Genomic DNA, 21,817 nt, shown 5'->3' with positions numbered 1-21,817 from the left:
CTATTTATCTTCCCTAAAGCCTCCAAATTATGGGAACTTAAATTCAAAAACTTCCAGCTGAGCAGGTGATTGTTCACCAAATTAAAGTAAGATAAAGAATATTAATGGCATCTGTTAATACTAACTTTTTTATGTTGAATTTTAAATACTTTTTACGTTACTAAGGCTCAGAATGAGTCAGCATGGTTCTTATACTGTATCCCTTGCATGTAGAATCTGTGAGCATACATTTATATACACATATTTGATCTGTGTCAGATTAAAACAAAAAGCACTGGAAATGTCAGTCTGTGTGAATTCTTAAAAATGTTTATTTTACATGTGACCTGCTTTTATGTGGTTACAGCTACCCATCTGGTGCTCCTAGTTGTTCAGAACAAACTCTGGGAACTATTTGGGAATTCTCTTTGGCCAGCTGGGAAAACCCGGCTGTGGGAAGTGAACAAATATCAATGTCCCCTCCCTCTTCACTGGCCATGATGAAACACACTCATCTGCCTCAGTGGCTAAGCAAGGCTGTTGTCAGCACTGGACTAGTGATTAGTGAACTCAGTTTGTTAAATAAGGGTTAAAACATGATACTGGCCGCCCTGCTGTAAATTAATGATCCAATAAAGTATGATGAGGCTGTAATTTGACTCCTAACAAGCTCAGGCTCTTGCTCTGAGGCACACAATGGAATTGATGAGTGAATCAATCCGTGGGGATCCTCCTGGTCCTCCCAGTTCGCGATTTGGTTAATGCAGTCGTACAGAGGAATGCAGAAAAACTGTGTGTTTATTTCTGCACATCTGCTGCTGATTGGAGATGGAGCCTAGTTTGTTTTCATAATCACTGTTTGTTTTTTGTATCTGTCGGGGTTCTGACTGAGCTTAATTCACTGTACAGCTTCGTAGCATATGGTCTTGTACACTTCCTCAGACGTATTTAGCAGTGCACTTAGTTTGGTTTATGTTTTTAATTAAGTCTTCAGTGTGTTTAATTGAGCTGAATGTACATTGTTTGTTTGTGACCTGCTGACAAAGGGAAGTTAATTGCTGTTATCTGTAACTCATTGAAAACACTGGTTCACTCTCTGTGCATCTTCTCTCATCATACTGAGCTCGACAGGTACATTTTGTCCTGTCATGATGATGCATGTCAGACCAGGCTAAACAAAACTGTTGCATAATAAATGCCATGTATACAGTTTAACACAAAGCAGCTTTCAATACAGTCATATGTTCACATTTTGTGGCAGACACAACCATTAAAACAAGGACAACACTTTAGTCTGCACTTTAATTAACTTTTCTTTTTTTCATCCTCTCCTCAGGTTAACATAATTCCCATCATTGCCAAAGCGGACACAATCTCCAAGAGTGAGCTCCATAAGTTCAAAATAAAGATTATGAGTGAGCTGGTGAGCAATGGTGTCCAGATATATCAGTTCCCAACAGACGATGAAGCTGTCAGTGAGATCAACGCCTCCATGAATGTAAGTCATGTTGTGAATCTCCAATAGTCACACTCTCTTAAAATCAGTCTTTCTGTCTTTTTTACATCTTTTAGATATGCTGTATAACATACACTTACACTGCACATATTATGCTAAAGACAAGAAAAAGGCAGATGTGTTTTTGTACACTCATAAATGTGTTGAAAGTAAAAATGATAGAGTTCTCAAATGGATAGTTCATATTATTTGAAGTGGAGTTGGATGAGGTAGTTATCCACAATTATTGTAATACTTACAGTAGATGGGGTCAACACACCCCCAGTTTATGGAAGTAGAGAGGATTACCAGTATGGAACCTATGCAGTGCACTGCTGTGAACAGTAAAAAAAAAAAAATCAGCATCAGTTCAAGGGTACACTGTATTTATGCAAATATTTCAACACTTTACCTTGCGGCCAGACATCCTTTTCTGATGGAAAACTGCTATTATATAAGCAAAATATCACTCTCTACAGAGCAGCCAGACTCCTTTTGGCAATATCAGTAATTTTACCTTACAGAACACGAGTTGTTGGTCTGTCACTGCCTTGATCGTTTACCCTCTGTCTCATCTGCAAGCAAGTCAGAAGCGTTTTTCAAGACATAGGAACTTTTACCTTTACTGCCACAAGACAACTTTACTGCTAAACTTTAATCCCTCTGCTTTGATCGCTACCGTCCATCTCCTCTGACTGCAGTTACACACACACAGCCGTGCTTATGTCACAATCATATGCAATGCATCGTGTTAATGGAAAAATAGATCAGGAATATTGACACACATTGAAGGAAAACCTGGAAAAAAGCTTCCATGACGTTTACGATTATGACAAGGGGTTAGTTTGTTTGCGTAACTGTGGAAATGGCTGTCTGATGGCAAGATAAAGCAGTGAAAATACTCCCAATATAGCATTCACTTAAACTGATACTGATTTTTTTAGGTTAGCCTTTTTTTAAGTGGCTAAAATATAAGTTGCTGCTGACTTTGTCAACAGCAGTACACTGCTTAGCTTTCCATGCTGGGACTCCTGCTGCTTCTTTAAACTGAGGGTGTGTTGACTGGCATCCACTGTAGATAATACACTAACTTTCAAAGTGCCTCATACAACCCCTCTTCAAATAATCCCAATTATCTCTTTAAGACCTTCGACACATCTGTGTGCCTACTGGCTTGTAACATCATGTCTTTAGTGCTGCATATGTTACACATCTGGTAGCTGGAGCATATGTTGACAACATTTTATTGCTTTTAACCAGTGCAAAGCTGTGACTGTGTGCAAGGAAAACACTGCAAATATTTGCAAACACCAGCTGACCCCTGAGCTTAGACATACAGCATATACAAGAATTATAGGCTACATAGTTTTAGACAAAATTATTTGAGTGCTGGCTCTGTTTTATTGCACCAGGTCTCCATTCCTCTTCTTTCCATACTTAAAAAGAATTTATAACTTTGATAGAAGCACATGCTTTCCCAAAATTCGTTTTTATGTTCATTTGTATATTTTACCATTGTAAAAATAAAGTAGTTTTTGAGAAATGCTGACAGGAATATGGATGTATCAATATAACTGAACATCAGCTGGCGACTTGCTCAGGCAGCATGCACAATTACCTTCCTCAGAATATTTAGCCTGTTGTAGTTCCAGTTTTATAATAGAGAGGATGTATAATCACACCGTGCTCAAACACACACCCACACATGTTCAAAACCACAAACAGTAAATTCTCTCTTGGATAAATAAGACTGCATTTGGTTCTCCGAGTCACAGTCCTCGTACTGTATCCCTATCTATTCATAGTCGGTTACATCAGCGCCCACACTCACCAGCTTGTTCCTCTGAGTTGCAACCAGCCAGCTGGTTTCAACTCCCCGCCTAATTTTTGAGGTTGCATATCGGGCATGTTTTCCCCGTGATGCCTCGCTGTCGATCCTAACGAGGCGTAGTAACTCTCTCTGTGTATGTGTTTAATCACTGCAACAAAATAGGCCTCTCAGCCCCAACTGAGCCACATATTAAACTTAAAAGAGAGCTCATATGTCAACATGGCTACAGTCCTCTCTGGTGTGGTCTGGTTGTGAAAGATAAGACAGACGAAAGCCACAGCGACACAAGTTTTAGTTGAAATTAAACACTCATTTTCCTTTTATCCTTTTTTGTTGTTGTATTCATACATAGCATGTTTGTGTCAAGTGAAATTTAACCTGTGAAATGGTTCAAGAAACTAGAAAAAAATCATTAAGAATGTGTAACCCAGAAGAAAGATGGAGCTGTGAATCGGTTCCTGGTAGTGGCTCCAGTTATGACCTCTTGAACTTTTTAACACTCTCATCACTTTTCTGGTGCAGGCCCATCTGCCGTTTGCTGTGGTCGGGAGCGTGGAAGAGGTCAAAGTGGGAAACAAAACTGTGAGGGCCAGACAGTACCCCTGGGGTGTCGTGCAAGGTGAGAACAAGCGAGTTAATCAGGGCGTGTGTGGGTGAGTGTTTGTGTTTCTCAAGCAAATACAACAATGAGTGCATTAAGGGGTCAGAGAAGGTTTAAATCTTTTCTCTGGACTGCCACAAAATTAATGTTTTTAGCCATAAGGCAAACTGTGATATTGGTACTGTGGTCCTTTGTACAGATGTTAAGGCTGAAGTGTATTATTGATGTAATATCAAGTTTGATCAACATGTACTCAAAGTTATTAGGACAGCTATGAAACTCAGCCACTTCCTGTTAGTCAGTGTGGCGGTTAAGAAAAATGCTGATTTTAGTCATGACTTCCCTTACCTCAAACCAAGCAACAGAAAGGTCTTGAACAGCAGTTGCCTTTGTCATTGTCCTCACACAAGATGATATATTTAACAGCTAAACAGCATACACAAATACAAAACTAAGATTTGTAGTTATTAGAGCTGACCCTAATGCTTTGACGTTTCTAGTAACAAATATAAAGATTGATGAAGTGATAAAGAGTGAGAAGTAGAGTTTAACTAATGTATGCACATAAAAAACAGGCACATACATGTGATATTAGCACATGAAAGGTGTCCATGAGCTGAAACAAAATCCTTGTGAGGGAGCATTCATGCTCACATGCACAAACGCTGAGCTATGATATGCTGAGCTCGACCCTCCCTGCATCCTCACAACTACTCAGCACTAGCTCGCTCATCACGTTAACGTTCGACTTCTTAGACAGTAGCTGATGTCTCCCCTCCTGTGTCCTCTTCTCCACAAGTTTGAGGAAAGTATGAAAGATATAATGACTGCAAGTTTGAGAAAAATATTATTTTCAATATGAGTGGGTAATTCTCACTGAAGCTGCGAATGCCCCGAAATGATATTCAGGAGAGTAGTTATGATTACTCATAATTAATTTTTGCCCGGTATAAATCTGATGATGCTGGTTAGTTTATATATCCCCTAGCTGTTGATTCTTTTGTAGGTTGCTAGGTTACAGGTATTAAAAAGGTAAATGAGGTGGCGCATGTGGTACTGTGGGAGAAGTGCTATATCATGAGATAGTGGTACTCATTTGAATGCCTCTCAATGCATCAAGGCACAATGTCAGTACCTGAACTGTGGTACAAAATTTATTACGCCATAATATGATTTTATAGCATCGTGAATGTGTGTCACAGTGGTTGTATTATTTTTGAGGAAGTACAGTCTCGCTCCGGCCCCTGTAGCCTTGTTCTGTTCTCTGTGCAACTATTATGATAAATTCTAAATAGTAAATGAAACATTCTTGTTTTGTCAGACAGATCAGGCAATTTGAAGATATCACCTTGGGCTGTGAGATCTTTTCATGGGTGTTTTCACTACTTTGTCATTTTTCATAGTAGGGATGTTGTGATATACTTTTACTGACTATAACCATGATCTTTAAAAAGTAAAATATTCCAGTGCCTCTCAAATATACTGTATGCTCCTAAATCATTTCCATTTCTTTCTGAACCCCCGCCCCCAATTTTTTTTTAGAGATATCACAATAATATTGTTATCCTTAATTCTTGTGGCCACAATAATCGTACAGTGAAAATTAGACATTGTGACAGCTTTATTTCACAGACTAAAAAATGAATCAAGAAAATAATCTATAATGAATATAATAGTCAGTTGCAGCCCTAATAAACACCCAGTAAAGATTTACCGAATGCCACTTAACCGTATACAGAACCACACACACAGGACAAAGGAGGAAACATGTAATTAACTTCCACCTTTCTACTTTGCAAAAATATGATATAAACTCATACGGTTTATCATCAAGAAAAAAGTATCAGTGTAGGATCTGTTTTCTAACACATCCTGCTTGTTTCGAGCATATTTTGTGCTTATGGTGACATAAGCGCATCATATAACTCAGCGAGGCTTCTGTTAGTATCCATTGTAAGAGATGTTTTACTGCTCACTGCAGTGTCGAGTGTGTCCCACAGTTTGCCTGTTTATTTATACCCTCCCTCTTATTGCGGAGTACCCTCCACAACTGCGAGTGTGACTTCATGCGGAGTGACAGTGCGAAATGAAGGGCGAGTGGGCAGAGATTGTTTTGGGGAATTGCCAGTGTGTCTGTGTGCTTGTGATGTGCATGGTGTTACACGTCCCTCTTTTGCGTGCATGTAATATATGTTCGTCTGACTTTATGTACGAGCATGTATATGCATGTATACCATGGAGACATCACTTACTGTGTCAGGGATCTTTCTTGGGATCTTAGTTTCCCACAGCTCATTCTCCCGTGCCTCGTCAATTAGAGTAATCACTTTAATTTAATAATGTCACATAGACTTGTGCTGTGAGAATTTGACCGCTCAGATGGGAGTTACACTCTCTGTCTCCTCCCCTCCAGCTCTCTCCCTCTCTTCCTTCCTTTCCTCGGTTTATTGCTCTTGTGTCCTCACCCTCTCTTCCTTTCCTCTCTCCATTATCCACTGACCACTCTTCATTCCCCAACCCTCAGAGGACACGCTATGGTTATTTATAAAGCTGCATTGTGTCTCCTGGGGACGGATTCCTTTGGACTCCATCAGTCACCATGAAGCTATAGTCTAGTCCAGGAACAGACGGAATAGTGCCGTCTGCAAAAAAGTTATCTCAGCTTTACTGTCAGCTCATTTATTTGGGATATTCTCCTTGTTTTGTCATTGTTTAGCAGCAATTAAGAAGTGGTAGGTGTTCTAATAATAATAATGATCATTTCATTTGTATAACACTTTTTAAAACACACAGTTACAAAGTGTTTTACATGGAATAAAATGCAGACACACATACACAAGTATGTGCCAGCTTCAAAAAACATACATTGAAGAAAATGACATAGATAAGGAAGTAGGTAGGTAAATAGATTAATTGATAGGTAGATATTACCATTTTGAGTATCAATATCAGCTTCAAGACCTATTTTTGACTGCCTGCCTGTTAAAAATATGACAGCAGTTAAAGAAATAAAAGAATAAAACAAATAGTAAATGGGTGTAAATAATTAATAATAAACTGTGGAGTAAAGTTTTTTTTTTGCCATTTTCTTTTTTGTTCTTTGGTTTACTTTTTTCTACATGTCATTATCTTATCTGTGTCCATCTCTGCCTAAAAACAGAAATCCTGACCGATGGGAGGTAATACAAGCGAACCACTTTGAATTCAGTCAGGCTGGCTTGTTAACGGATGCTCACCATTCATACAACAGACTTTGTCACAGTATCTGGGGATCGGGGCGGAGGAGGACAGAAGTCTCAGTGTTTTACTACTCTTGGCCGACTGAAAGGAAGGCCTGTGTCAGTGGAAACAGTTTGTAGAAGCCAGATGTCATATAGATGGGTTATGGTAACCTCTCGAAGAGGCATGAGAAATTTCCATTGACTTGAAGGAAGACAGAGGGAGGACTGTCTGCTGATAAAAAAGACTAATTGAAGGGGGCTCTGTGTGTGTGTGTGTGTGTGTGTGTGTGTGTGTGTGTGTGTGTGTGTGTGTGTGTGTGTGTGTGTATTTGTGTGTTTATCTTGCCTCAGGATCTTGATGCTCTGTTATCTCTCCAGACATCTGTGACATATAGCAGATCCCTGGTATTTATTCTCTGCAAGCTACTGTGTGTTTGTTCAACTGTGTACACACATTGTAGTGGGTGTTTGTATGTGAATTGTGTTATTAATCACCAACACTGCATTTGAGTCTTGGTTGTTTTCTTTGGATTACAACATTCGATTAAGGTTAAGGATGGGCATTAATCATTCAAGAAGATAGCACAAAATTACCAGTATTTTTCTAATTTTAATAGCACGACTATTAATTAATCAATATCATATGTTATATTACAACCTTCTTGTATCAAAAAGTTTAAATAAGTACATTTTTATGTTTTAAGTTTAAAATTATTACTTCGGCCAAAATGAACAACACAATACCTTCTTGATATGATTCCTCTGAAAGCTGCCAAATGATGATATTGAAATATAACTAAATTTTGGGTTCAGTTTGTTGGTCAACTTGCTTGTTAGTTAATGAGAAAATCAATCAATCAATCTAAAATCATCCATGGCACTGTTTACACATGGCATTACCATACATCTTGAGTAAGGCTACAACTAACTATTATTTTCATTATTGATTAATCTCTCAAATATTTTCATGGTTAATTAGTTAGTTAATATCAGAAAATAGTTAAAATGCAGAGGAATGATTCCCAAAGGTCAAAGTGATGTTCTCAAATGTCTTGTTTTGTCCACAATCTAAAAATATCAGTTTACTGCCATAGAGGAATAAAGAAACCAGATTTTTTTTAAATTAAAAACAATTAAGACGATTGCGATAACAATGAACGATTAAAACAACAAGAAGAGGTCACAATAACAGGCAAAATTGATTCTGGTGGATGGTGTACACAAAACATGCTGTCTGATTTCCATTTAGGCTGAACAGTCAGTACAACTGAGACTGGATGAGGTCTTTGCAAACTCCTTCTTTAAATTCCTGGCAGACGAGGCACAGGAAGTGCATTGCTGCCTCCTGCCAGTTAAAGACAACAACACATTTCTTTGCAAGTGGAGAGGATTTGCTTATAGAGTGGGGAAGTGAGATCAAATCACAAGTGGTCACTTGAGACACATGTGGGGACATGGAATTGATGTACTTAGAGCTGTCCACTGATCAGATCACCCAAGATGCATGCTAATGCCTGGTGTAAACAGGGCCCATGTGTCCTCAATGGCTTTTATGCATGAGAGAAAGTCAGCCCTGGACTTTTGCCTCAGTTTAGCCCATCAAAACCCATTTGGATGATAATACTTAGTAATTCTTGAATAAATAGAGAATAAATGAATCTTTTTTAAAAAGAAGAATTCTTTCTTGAGAGTAAGGAATATCGTAATTGCAAAAGTAATATGCAAATTAAGATGCTGAGCTCTGTAATTCAAAACAGTCTTCACTTTTAGCCATGCTACTGGCATGGCTCTGTGGATTGCAGTGTTGGTGTTCTAGTTTGTTGATTGGTCCACCAATTAGGTAAAAAGTGAACTATTTTGCCATCACATTTCGTATAAAGATTTATGGTCTCCAGAGGCTGAGTGGTGACTATTCACCTATAGTTGCACCAGCAGGTAGACTTTCTGACATATTTTGTAAGAGTGATTGTCTGGATTTCCATGAAATGTAAGACAAATAAGACAAGTCCTAATTACTCTATTGAACCCCTGACTTTCCCACTAGAACCACCAGTGTATCCAGTGAAATATATCAACATTGACTGAATGGATTGGCACAAAATCAGACATTATCGTTTCCCAGACGTCTCTTCATGACTTTGGAGATCCTTTGACTTTTCATCTAGCACCACTACGAGGCTCACATATTTTGTTTTGTGTGTCAGACACTTGGGTTGCTTGCATCAGCCTTAGCTGTACTTTGTGTTTAGTGCTAATTAGCATGCTAACATGCTAAGCTGAAGTGTTAACAGTATACCTGCTAAATAGCACAGAGCAAGTATGTCTGCAGGCTCATAGTCTTGTTGTTATATTGTCTGCAAATTTTGCTAATATCTATCAGAAAACTTCCAGATATGGTTATATTATTCACCATGTAGCTTTGGAGCGGCTGCTATCATACAGATAAAGCTGTTTGCCTGCCTCTAAAGCTGTAACAACAGCATAGGAGCAGATGATCAGCCTGAGGCACATGGTTCATTTTTATGCTCGGTGAGATGACCAGGCTGTCTGCAACATGGTGTTTTATCCGGTGCTGTATGTTCATTTTACACATTTGTCTATTTTCATTCCATTTCCATGTTTGAATAGTGCATTCAGTATTCAGTCTCCTCCAAACTCCTCTATTTGTATGTGTCTGTTCGTAGCCCTGTGCTCAGATATCTTGAGGGCTCAGTGCTGCAGTCCGTCAGAGGATTGGCCCTCATTCAGCCCTTAGCAGGGGGCCAGTGCAGAGAGACTATTAGATGCCAAACAAACAGGCAGTCTTAGTAGCCTGGATGCAGCCCCAGAGAACAGCTCATTTCTGTTTTTAACTCGTATATTCCCACTAATGATGTGTGGTCAACCAGCAAATTTGAGTAAAAATAAGAGTGAGTGATTCCGACAGCTGCATCACAGCCACTGTTTCACATCTTTTTAGAATTTATTTTGGGGCCTGAACCCTTACAGTAGAGTAGATCAGGGTGAGTTAGTGCTTAATTACTTGCTTTTTTGTCACAATCAAATGAAGCAAAGTCTTTTTTCTTTGGGTGGGATGTTTGCATAGTTCAGGCACTTTGACTTTATTTTGCATTTTCTTGATACTGTAGTGTTTTGCTATCATACACTGCAGGCTGCTTTTCCAGCATTTTCCACCAGGAAAAGCTAAATGTCATACTAATTGGGCTTTTCAATATAATTATTGCTTTCTCTTTACATCCTCAGAGCTCACAGCTTGTGGTGGTATTTAAACACAACATATATACTAGTCTCTACCACTGCCTCCCCAGGGTTCATGGCACATGCTCCAGCTCCTGGAAGGCCACGTGCCTACGCTCTGCACGCACAACAGATGTGAGACGACAGAAAAACTCTTTGTAGCATCTTTTTGAGGATAGCTAACAGGTTGATCACATTAACTACTTGAAAGGGGAAAGTATTTTTTTTCCTCTGACAACACATGTCCATTTTAACGAGTCATTCTAGCTTTTCCCTGATTAACCAGCTGATATATCATTTTATACAGCTGCTCTGGGTTGCACTCCAGGTTTTTAGTACTTAGCATTTTTGGAGGGGATTGAGCATATCAAATAATTAGCAGTTTTCCAAGTTTCCACATGGACTATGAAGGTTTTATCAAGCCTATAAATGGAGGAAAAATCACATGAAGAAGGGAAAACTTTATTTTCAAGGGGAGGAGTGATTTTTCTTGATTAAAAAGGAAGAGGAGAGCCAGCAGAAATTATTCTTGGTAGTAACTGTAAAAAAAATGATACAGAAGCTAATAATTACAGGCTCTGTAGTATGACTAGTTTTTCATCATACTTTAGCTGGTATGAAACAGGTAAAGTCCACATTCACTGATTTTTGAGGCACATTCCTGCTAAGTCTGCGAGGGTTTTGGGCTATTCCACGGTCAAATCCATGAGTCCATGAGGTCTCTCCGGCAGACATTTTGAGCCCTTTACGCACCCTTTCCTGGGTCTGCAGAGTTTGCCTGAGGGAATTACCCACAGTCCATAGTGTTGTGAAATTTATGAAATTTATGTCACTCGGACCTCAGTGGACCCTCACACACTCACAGACGCATAAAGAACAATACCAGCTTTAGGGAGGGGATTGGATCATATTCTTTGCGGGGCTAAAAAGGTCTTAACAATCTTCTTAAATTTCACTTTGTGAAACCTTGTGGCTAACTACATCTTGCTATATTATTACCGTTCGTTTTACCACATTCTCAAAGACCGATTCACAGTACAGATGGGCTCATTTTACTTTCAGGCACCCCTTTTCACTTCACCCACATCGACCTTTGCCAGAAGCCAGAACAAAAAATCAGCGATTTTATTTCCAGAAGAGCTCATGTTGTTGTGATGGAGTAAATGAGGTGACCTATGAGTAAAAAGTCTTCATCAGAAGGGAAATGACGCCCAGGGCACACCCCTACATGTGCTGTCAGCCTGTCAGGCAGGAAATGCTTCCTGCTCTTTCCCCATCATGGAGTCATTTAAGTGTGAGAGTCACTCAGTCATGAAACTAAAGAGAAGTTGTTTAAGTAGAAAAAATGACCATGAAAAAAGCAGAATAACTCAAATTTATCAACCCCTGCTTTTCCATGAAATGTGATTTGTGATTTGGTTTAATTTAATTATGCCAAATGTGATTTATCGAGTGTGTTCTGTGCAGACTGCTTCACATTCCTGTAGAGATGTGGTATGATTTCCTGCTTTGAGAGCGAGATAGAGAGGAAGAGAGAGTAACAGTGACAGATGGGGTGTTAAAATAAGTTGGAAGCAGTGAAAAAGACACCGAATGAAAGCGAGAGGCAAAGACATAACTGCATATTTGTAGCTCTGGCGCTGGACAAATTTGTCAGAGTGTATCGTGTATTGGGAAATAACTAAGATGATCACCTATACCCTAACTGATGTCCTAATTCTAGTGTTTTTTTTCCCCTTTCAGTCGAGAACGAGAGCCACTGCGACTTTGTAAAGCTCAGAGAGATGCTGATCCGGGTAAATATGGAGGATCTGAGGGAGCAGACCCATGCCCGCCACTACGAGCTGTACCGACGCTGTAAGCTTGAAGAGATGGGCTTCAAAGATACAGATCCAGACAGCCAGCCGTTCAGGTAGAGAGTCAGAGAGAGTGAAAATACACACACACACTCGTGTACACACGAGATCCAAAACCACAGAGATTCTCAAGTGTCACCAGCAAGGAGAGTCTCTATTGTTTAGAGACAATGCCTAATCTTTTCCTGTCTGTTTTCACTCTGTCCTGTCTTTTCTTCTCCCACAGTCTGCAAGAGACGTACGAGGCCAAGAGGAAAGAGTTCTTAGGGGACCTGCAGCGTAAAGAGGAAGAAATGCGACAAATGTTTGTCAACAAAGTAAAAGAGACGGAAGCAGAGCTGAAAGAAAAGGAAAGAGAGGTCAGTCTCATGTGAAGTTATGGTTGTAAGTCAAAATGAGTAAATTTTATTTATCCTTTATTTATTTACTCTCAAGGGGCTTTACAATGTGCACAGCATAATAAACTACTAGCCTTAAACCCTTTATTCATATAAGGAAAAACTCCTCCACAAAATCCATTTACTGGGGAAAAAATAGAACAAACCCCACAAAAAATAACAGAGGAGAGTTGTAGAATTATAGTATGAGCAATCAGGATATGGTAAATACAGTCTATTTGATATTTCAATACAATATATGTGATTTTAAATGGTCACTGATATGGCCACATATCAACACTGCAACCTCGGAGACAGTTTCAAGCAGTGTTATAATTTTGCACTTGTAGCCTGATATTGCCTGGAATTTCTCAGTTCATTTTCAGTTTCTCCACCAGTAAAGGCTAATGCCTCTCAACAGACTTACAACCAGTCAGAGCAACAAAATGTGTGATGTAGCGCCGGGGTGGTGCCTAGTCTATTTTCAATTCTAAAATGGCAGCCTGGTCACACACCTTATCAAATTACAGTTAAACAGTACACTAAAATGTATTTTAACAACATTTGAGGTGAAAAAAAAAGGCAATGCAGAAACAGAATTTTGATTCAAATTTAATCAGCACTGCCTGGTTTGACAGTTTGACGTATCACACCAGCCCCATATTAAATAAACGCTTGTGATTAGAACCAGGGCTGATGGAAATCTGAATCTGAACTGGAGGGAAGCCAGAAGTATCTGCCAGAGCAAATAAAACATCAGCTTTCAGATTCGTCTGGTTCCCAGGCAAAGCATCTCAGACAGAAGTTCAGGATTTGTGGCTTCAGCCTGTTGCACTTTTGACATTAGACAATAAACAGGCCTGCTCTGTCTGGTACAGATCAATGTGTATTGAAGTATACAAGCATAAAGCAGTAACACTACTTTTATGGTTGCTGTGCACAAACACATAAAACACCCTGCACTAAAGTTTTGCATCATTTCAGTCAATGTGAACAGTGTAAATACATGATAACATGCCTTATATATGAAATAATTTATCCAGTAGACATGAGGAACTGTTTTCAAATATCATTTAATTTTTAAAGTTTCGCCAGTGAGAATTAGCTTCAAGGGTAACCTTAGTATTTTTGGACCTGGACCCTATTTCCCCACATTTTGTGTCCAAGTGAGTAATGAGAACAACAGTTTTTGAAATTGGTCCAATGGTATCCCTCCACACTGCACATTGTCAGTCCACTAAAAGTACTTATTTTGCCACTGACGAGCTCAGATTGTATTCAGCATATCTGACAACATGATGTAAAGGATCGCTACAGACAGAGACCTCTTTTAAATTGAGATATATTTTGTTTAACCAGAAACGGCTGTTTTATTGGTCTCACCAGATTAACCAGACTCTCTTTGCAGAAGAAGTCATTTTAACATTGTTATTGTCGAACTTGACAGAAACAACTATTGTGGTTTAGTCAAAATAATCCCCTGATGCACAGCATTATTTGTGAAAATACAGACTGTACACACAGTTTCTCCCTGCTGCGTCTCTTTATGTCCAGCTTGCCTCTCGTTCCTCTCACAATATTTTCACATCTAGCTCAGAGAATTAAGGGCTAATTTTGACCAAAACAGGGTTGGTGATTTTTGGAACAGTGGAAAAGATGAGTCAAGATGTTTGAGGTGAGTTTTATTTTGTTTCTGTCAAGTTTGAATGAAGATGACAAGAAGTTGCTTCTTGTTATTTCTGCAAAGGGAGTCTTGGCGAGGGCAGTTAAAAAAGTATCTCACTTGAACAAAAGTTCTGTTTCTGTTGTGACCTTTTTCATGATATTGTCAGGCATTTAGAACAACAATCTGAGCCAGTCCGTGGCAAAAACAAGCATTTTTAGCGGACATACTGAAACAGTGCACATTTGCCTGGAGGGTTGCATTGTAGCTAAGTTTTGTCCTCACCTGCTGCAGTGCTCTCCTTTAATACTGGACCAGTTTCAAAAACTATTGTCCTATGACAGACTAAAAGGCACCGCAGAACTGAAGAAAAATGCAGAACTGTGTGAAAATTCTCTGTGGTTTTGTCACTGTCAACATCCACTTTTACATTGCACATTGATCTATTTTTAATTAAAAAAAACAGTGCAGTGACAAATTCAGTTCAGAAAGGGTGTTCTTGTTTCTGTTCTCACTTCTGGTTATCTTTCTTTCACCTGTCTGCCTGTCTGTCCTCAACTCTCCCCTCGTCTCCTCTGTCCCCGTCCTGTCTCTCCATCACCGCCCTCGTCTCCTCCCTCGCAGCTGCATGACAAGTTCGAGCAGCTGAAGCGGATGCACCAGGAGGAGAAGAGGAAGGTGGAGGAGAAGCGGAGAGACTTGGAGGAGGAGATGAACGCCTTCAACAGGAAGAAGGTGGCAGCCGAGACGCTCTCCTTATCTCAGCCCCTCAAGAAAGACAAGGACAAGAAAAAGTAAGCCCATCTCTCCTCTCTATCATTCACTAGTCTCATTCTTCTTTCCATAGCAGGAAGCTGCTCCTTTTCTTGAACTAATCTTTTCATTCTGTGCCTTAAATCCTCAAATGTTTTTTTTGTGTACACTAGCTTTTCTCTTCCCTTCTCTTTTTGCCTTGTAACCTGTTACAAGTCTTTAAGCAGAAGGCTCACATTCTGCTGCGTCACATCAATGAGACTTTAAACTGAATGTGCCGTGCAGTTGTCTCCCAACACACAAGTATTTCAGCTATTATTAAAGGCCTGGCATGTGCTAAGGAAACTTCCTCCCCTCTTTGTCCTGCCCATGCGTAACATTTCCTGTCCTTTCACTCTTTCCTTTTGCCTCGCTCTAATTATTCAGGATACTCAGGGAGGAGACACTGAGCTTGCTTGCCGAGGCAATCGAAAGCTTGTGGCTTATAAATTCGTGATGCAGAGTACAGCTCACACAGGGCAAGGCTAATTTTCAATAGGTGTATGCCGATGGTGCACATAGATGTACAACTACAATACAGACATTTTCTGATCATCATCATGACCCCATATTTCACTGTACTGCAGATTATTTTCAGTAGATTTTCCTTTCAGGACTGGGTATTTTAAAACCAAAAAAGTTATTTGATTTTCATTTTAAAATACAAAAATTAAAATAGAAATACAGGCCGTTTTCATTTGTCATGGCAAAAAGGGAATGAGTGAAATTTGAAAAGTGGTTTGGATTTTCATTTTCATTTTTTAAATTTAGCTCATCCCTTTTTGGCCATGGAAATAATGAAAAGCGCCTTCTGTTTGTAGCAGAAATCTAATAAACACTTGTTTTGTCTTTTTTAATACCCACTTCTGAAAGGAAAATCCAATGACCAGAAGATTGACTGAGCCAGACATCTACTGGTTTCTGTTCATTTTGGTAGAGACAGATAGCAGACCAACCTGTCATTCAGTAACTCATCACAGTGAACATCATGTTGCATTTATTTTCTTGTCAAAACTGTCTTTAACATGTGGTGATGCAGTTTACAGTCATTTAAAAATTCCTTGAATGAACCTGCAAGGAACCTTCAGCTTCTTCTGGTTATGTTTCAGCAACAATGTGAACTATGTGGCCAAAAGTGTGTGGACGGTCCTGTTCATCAGACTTCTATAAGGATTTTTTTTCCTCGTTTGGTGTGCAAGATCTGTTGATTATTTTCATTATTAATCTTCTAGTCTATAAAATATTTAAAACTGAAATCATCACAATTTCCCAAATGTAGATGACAAAGAAAAGCAGCAAATCCTTACATTTAAGAAGCTGGAACCAGCAAATGTTTGATCTTTTTGGCTGAAAAATTAGTGAAATGATCAGTTGATTATCAGAATAGTTGGCAGTTAATTTTCTTTGAATTGACTAATCCAGAGATTTTCAAAGTGGGATGCGGGCCTCCCCACAGAAGCTCCAAACAGTTTCAGGTTTTCAGGCTCGGTGAATGGAAGTGAAGAAAATATTGCATTAGTTGTCAAAACGAGATCTTATACTATAGAATAACCTAAATGTGTGTAATTTGGGTAAAGAGAGTACAGAGAGACAGTGCTGGGGAATTTTACTGTTTTTCCCAGTTTCCTGGTGTTGGAAACCAATAAGGAATTGAGCAAAACTAAGCAAGTAAATTAAGGATAAATAATAATAAAAGATAACCAAAAAAACATAAAGCCTAGTGTGTACAAGTAGCCCTTCATTGAAGATCAAGTAACCAAATACCAAATATGAACATTAGTGCTGCAACCACTTATAGCACTAGAACCAAAACTAAGGGCAGGGATGACTGTGAAATAAATGCCAACAACAACAACAATACCTCTTTTCACCACTGCTACAACAAAGTTACATATGAAACACTGAAGTCCCTGCAAGTTCATCTTCAAGCTGTACTGAGAATCACTAAATCTAATGTCTGTCTGGGAGCTTGGAAGTGATCTGAAAACATATGCTAAGTTTTGGACAAATGATCTGCAGGGACGTGAACCGTGCATGACTTGTAGTCGATGTAGTCGGAGTCACACCATCTGACGCCCGGAGTCTGAGAATCTGATGTGAGGACGTGTGGCTCCATCTTGTGGCTGCTCACACACTTTACTGACAGAGAGACAGATCTTCCATTTTGTGGTTTCGTGAAGGCGATTCCACAGAACCTCAGTTTGCTTTTTGTGTGATTCATTTACCCTCTCAGGTCTTGACACAAATTAGGAAACATGTTGATACTGAAGTTTATTCTTGCCAAGATGTAGAATTTCAGAGGATAGACTCAGGAGTAAGTCAGAAAAAGAAAAAGTAGAGCTGCCCCCTGCTGACAGATAAACTACATCACATTGACTGTAGTTGTGATGGCACTTAGTATTGTTTTCTATACACTAACACAAACACTGCTTTGTCTGTGGAGCTAAAATCTGTGTTGATTTATAATTTCCGTACAGGAGTTGTTTATTCATTCAATTTATTTTGTTTATTGTTTGTCATTGTTTTTCAGTTAATTTATGGGCGCTGTATACCCTCCCACACACGACCATGGATTTGTCCTCCATCACCATTGCAACGACAACACCTGTTTATTTTGTTTGTTTGTTTTTTGTTTTGTTTTGTTTTGTTTTGACATTCCACCATGACATTGTGCACATGGACCAAAGACACTGAGGATGCTGATGATGATGATGATGAAGCCACAGGGGAGACAAAACAAAAGAATGAAAGATGGTGAGATATAATGAGGAGAAATGTTCACTTGCCAACAGTGGCCATCTCATTTATTCAGGATCTTTCATTCTATGGTTTGATTGTTGGGTTTTTTTTGGTTACTTTTTATATATATGCATTTTGTTTTTCTATGTTGTGATTTAAAGAAGTTCTGTTGTTTTTCTTTTGTGTTTTTCCATCAACTATTGACACAGAAACGAGAGGTTCAAGCCCTTCAAAACATTTGGGTACTGCAGTGTAACAAAGTGGACAAGTCATTTGAAACCGTTAAGTGTGTATTTAAAAAACATAGGCTGTGTTTAATTTTATAGGACTGGCATTTAAATTAGTAATTGAAGAGATCAGATAAAGGTGCAATGTGTAAGATGTGGCCTGAACTTTCAAACATATGCATTGTATTGCAGAAATACTGAAGTTAGCATGCTAAACAGCTAGCCCCTGTCCATACTGTCTAGTAAATCCACTTTTTGCCTCATAAGCGATTTCCAATTTCCCCTTAGTTTCAGATGGGAGATGTATGTGAGTGGCAAATTTGCAAACTTTGTTAGTCTTTATAATATATAAACAAAATAAACTAAAAAAAGTCAAGAAAGGAAATATTCTTATGCCTCTTATTCATAATAGATCATCCAGCTTCTGAATTCAGCAGGACTGCCCCCAAGTAATTATTTTCCTCAATGACCAGAGTTCATTAGTGAAAGCTATTAATCAAATGGACATCGCATATTTATGATATTAATTTAATTATACGAATATATATTTTTGGGACATGATGCAAGCTGTCTGTTAAATGCTAACAACAAAAGTGGAACCATTAATGATTCTGAATGTGTTGTAGCAACCAGTAAGGAGAAGAACATTTTGCTTTGCTTTTTTCAGCACAGCATAACCTCGTTCAAAACACAGGAACCTATCAACACTTGTATGCTTACAAATTACTCGCTTACGCTTAAGTTACAAACTCGCTCCTCACACCTCCTGCCCCCGTAGATGATGAAGATGCATCAGGGTCGTGGTTGACCAAGTCTCATCTCATGGCAGTTTAGTGGACTATTGGGGCGCAGCCCAAGAACTAAGATGAGCCTTCATAAAACACACTTCAAGGTTGACAGAAACCAAGTAAAATTCCAAAAAGCATGCAGGTTAATTGCACACTGTACAAACTAGTTATGTTTTATGATGTGACAAGGCTGTGGTTTGGGACAAAAACCCCATGGTTAGGAAAAGATTGTGGTTAAAATGATCAGGGTCTAGGGTTCCCTTGATACGATCTTTGCTTCTCCCGTTTGTTTGGAGATACCATCGCCATATTTTACACATTGCCCCTTTAAATCAACACGTTGCTAAAGTTTTTTCTTAAATACCTGAGCTGTTTGAAATGTTGTCCAGGTGTGGTGTGTCAGTTAACCTTTTTGTATTTCACAGTAGAATAAATCCCTGTATCAAATGAGCCCAAATAATACATATAAATAGCAATAATATGTCAAGCAATAAAACTGAGTACCTGTATACTGTATATATCACTGCATATACATAGGTACTGACAACTTAAAACTTAATCTTAAGTCTTAATAAAAACTTATGCAATACTCTGGTGCTGTTTCATATTAACTCAGTAAATGTATGTGAATATTTTCTAGAGCTTACCCAGCTTATTATGCAAAAATGTACTAGTTTTTGACTATGATATTATTGTAAGAAGCACATATGACGGTGTACATTGTCAATAAGTGATGTAACTTTATTGTAAACCATGAGTGATCACCATGATGTGAGTGTTGTGACAATGGACACACACACAAACATGAAGCCAGTATAAATATGTACACACTCATACAGAGGATTCAGGAAAACATACAAGCCTCAGCTCGCTGTAGAAGAGTTGACACTCAGAGATGGAGAGAAGAGAGCAGCTGTATTTACTGTCTGTCGTTGGAAATAAATGCAAACCCCCCTCCCCTCCCTCCTCCTGACTTTGATGTGTCTCTTCTGCTGTGATTTGTTTGACGATATTCATCCGGGAGGGAGATGAAAGTGAAACACAGGCAGGTGAAGACACTTATTCCCTCACACACACACACACACACAAAGAGAACATGCAGTGACTGTCGGCCTCAACTGTAACCCAAACAGCTGTCAGCTTGAGACGCAGTGTTTCCTGTTTAGCGATCCCTCAACTGAAGAGATGTTTGCTCAGTCTGCACACAATCCTCCTCGCTTTCACCACCGTGCTGCTGCTGACCTCAGCTGGGTGTGAGTGTGAGTGTGTGTGCAAGACAGCACGTTTACAGTGTGTCTGCCAAAGGTGGAGGAGAGAAGAAGTGTGTGTGTGTGTGTGTGTGTGTGTGTGGAAAAAGAGAAAAATGTGTTGACTTTGTATGTCTGTGGGGGAAGTGTGTGTTGAAAGAGAGGCGATGTTGGTTAACGGTATGCTTATGAGTGGTGGGTGTATACAGTATGCAGGTTAACACAAACTGCAGCCGGCTGTTGCTCTGTTAAAAAAAACACATGACTGCATTTCAGCACGCAATAACTACAGAAGAGTTTTAGTGCCAGGTGTAAAAAAAAAAAAAACTGAAGGAGGAAGAATGTTTTTATTATTTTAAATTTCAAAAATGAAGTTGAACTTGAAGTATAAGTGCCAGACAAAAAGGTATTTTGACTTTATTGTCAACATTTATACTTTATTTCCCCCAAACATCTTGACTTTATTCTTGACATTTTGTCTTTTTTCCTCCAACTTTGAAACCCTTTCAAACCCTGATATTGATTAATCTCAATTAATCAAGTAATTGCTGAGTCGGTAAAACAGAGCTGAGCTCAAGGTAACTTCTTTAACCTCTCAGTTTCTTTGTTTATTGTAATTTCCTGTATTATATTTATTTAATTACACAGAGATCCTGTGTGGTTCACTGGAAACAGACAGAGGAAGTCACAGCACCGTACTGAAATCTCCCCATACTAATGGTTTTCTGTTTACTGTGAGGACTCTGCCAGCACTATTATTATTCTGTCCACCACCTGCAGGGCTCACTGGATCTCATCCAGCAGTACAATCTGTTCAGAGCTCTGTCCCGTTCTCTCTAGCCTCTGGTACACAGACACACTCAGAGCTCAGTGATAATGGCTCTCTGACAGTCTGTTCTACATACAGGACAACATGGTGCCACGTACTGAGACTGTCATACAGATCTTATAGGCTTCAGGTGAAGTGCTGTACAGACAGATTTGAGAGGTTGTTTGGCAAGTTTTTAACCACGTATCAGTACTATAAAGTCATACGGAGCAAACTTTATCCATCAAACTGCTGATGTAGACATTAAGTAATGGAGTCTGGTAATAATGGAAGCCCATTCTTGCCAACAAAAGGAGGTAAAAGTGAAATATTAGGAAAGATGGAAATGGATATAGTCAGTAAGTCAAATTATAAATCAAACATCTGATTTGTTGAAGTTAAATTATAAGATAGTATCTTAATTTTGATTTACTATCTAATACTGTCTAACCAATCTAATAATTTCAAATGGATGTAATAACTTTAGAAAATTAGGTAATTAACTGTAAGTCAAAATCTTTTTGTCAAAATTATTACATAGTCAAAATGTTGATCTTCTACCACGGCTTCTAAGTTTGACTTAGAAGAGAAATAGGCATAAAGGAGGAAGATTTATTTTTATTTAGCCATTTTGACTTTACTCTTGAAATGGTAATTTGACTTTATTCTCAACATTTTTAACTTATTTGCATTAATATAATAATAATAATGATTTTCCTTTTTTATTTATTAATTTTCTTATTTCTGGGACTAATACTAAAAGTTTCACTTTAATCTTGATATTATGATTTTATCCATGACATGTCAACCTTATTCTCCAAATGCAAGATTTGGAGTTTAAAAAAAAATCAGTCTTCTCTCATTTTTTCTTCCTTTTATCTGGACTTATTACTTTTTGATAGACTCACAAAAGACACTGACATAAATTTAAAAAAAGCTTCTTTTTTTCATGCATT

At 38.7% G+C, this 21,817-nt stretch overlaps 1 protein-coding gene across 2 annotated transcripts in view; it reads left to right on the top strand.

The window, feature by feature from the left end:
• The window catches only part of septin8a (septin 8a), a 53,926-nt gene that overhangs the window by 25,215 nt on the left and 6,894 nt on the right, over window positions 1-21,817 (top strand). Inside the window, exons 5-10 of one of the 2 annotated variants that reach the window (XM_084729850.1) lie at window positions 1,316-1,477; window positions 3,828-3,924; window positions 12,108-12,276; window positions 12,447-12,579; window positions 14,885-15,054; window positions 17,583-18,195. In XM_084729850.1, coding sequence (XP_084585976.1) covers window positions 1,316-1,477; window positions 3,828-3,924; window positions 12,108-12,276; window positions 12,447-12,579; window positions 14,885-15,054; window positions 17,583-17,586 — 735 coding nt within the window. In that variant the 3' untranslated portion in view covers window positions 17,587-18,195. Of the gene's footprint in view, window positions 1-1,315; window positions 1,478-3,827; window positions 3,925-12,107; window positions 12,277-12,446; window positions 12,580-14,884; window positions 15,055-17,582; window positions 18,196-21,817 lie in introns of those variants that run through there. The other variant, XM_084729851.1, reaches the window with a different exon arrangement.

This window comes from Lutjanus erythropterus, chromosome 11, assembly GCF_056507025.1.
Source record: "Lutjanus erythropterus isolate fLutEry1 chromosome 11, fLutEry1.hap2, whole genome shotgun sequence".
In the NCBI taxonomy this organism is placed as follows: Eukaryota; Metazoa; Chordata; class Actinopteri; order Lutjaniformes; family Lutjanidae; genus Lutjanus; species Lutjanus erythropterus.
Note: the sequence above shows the minus strand (reverse complement) of the source record. Positions and strands in the feature narration are given on the sequence as shown.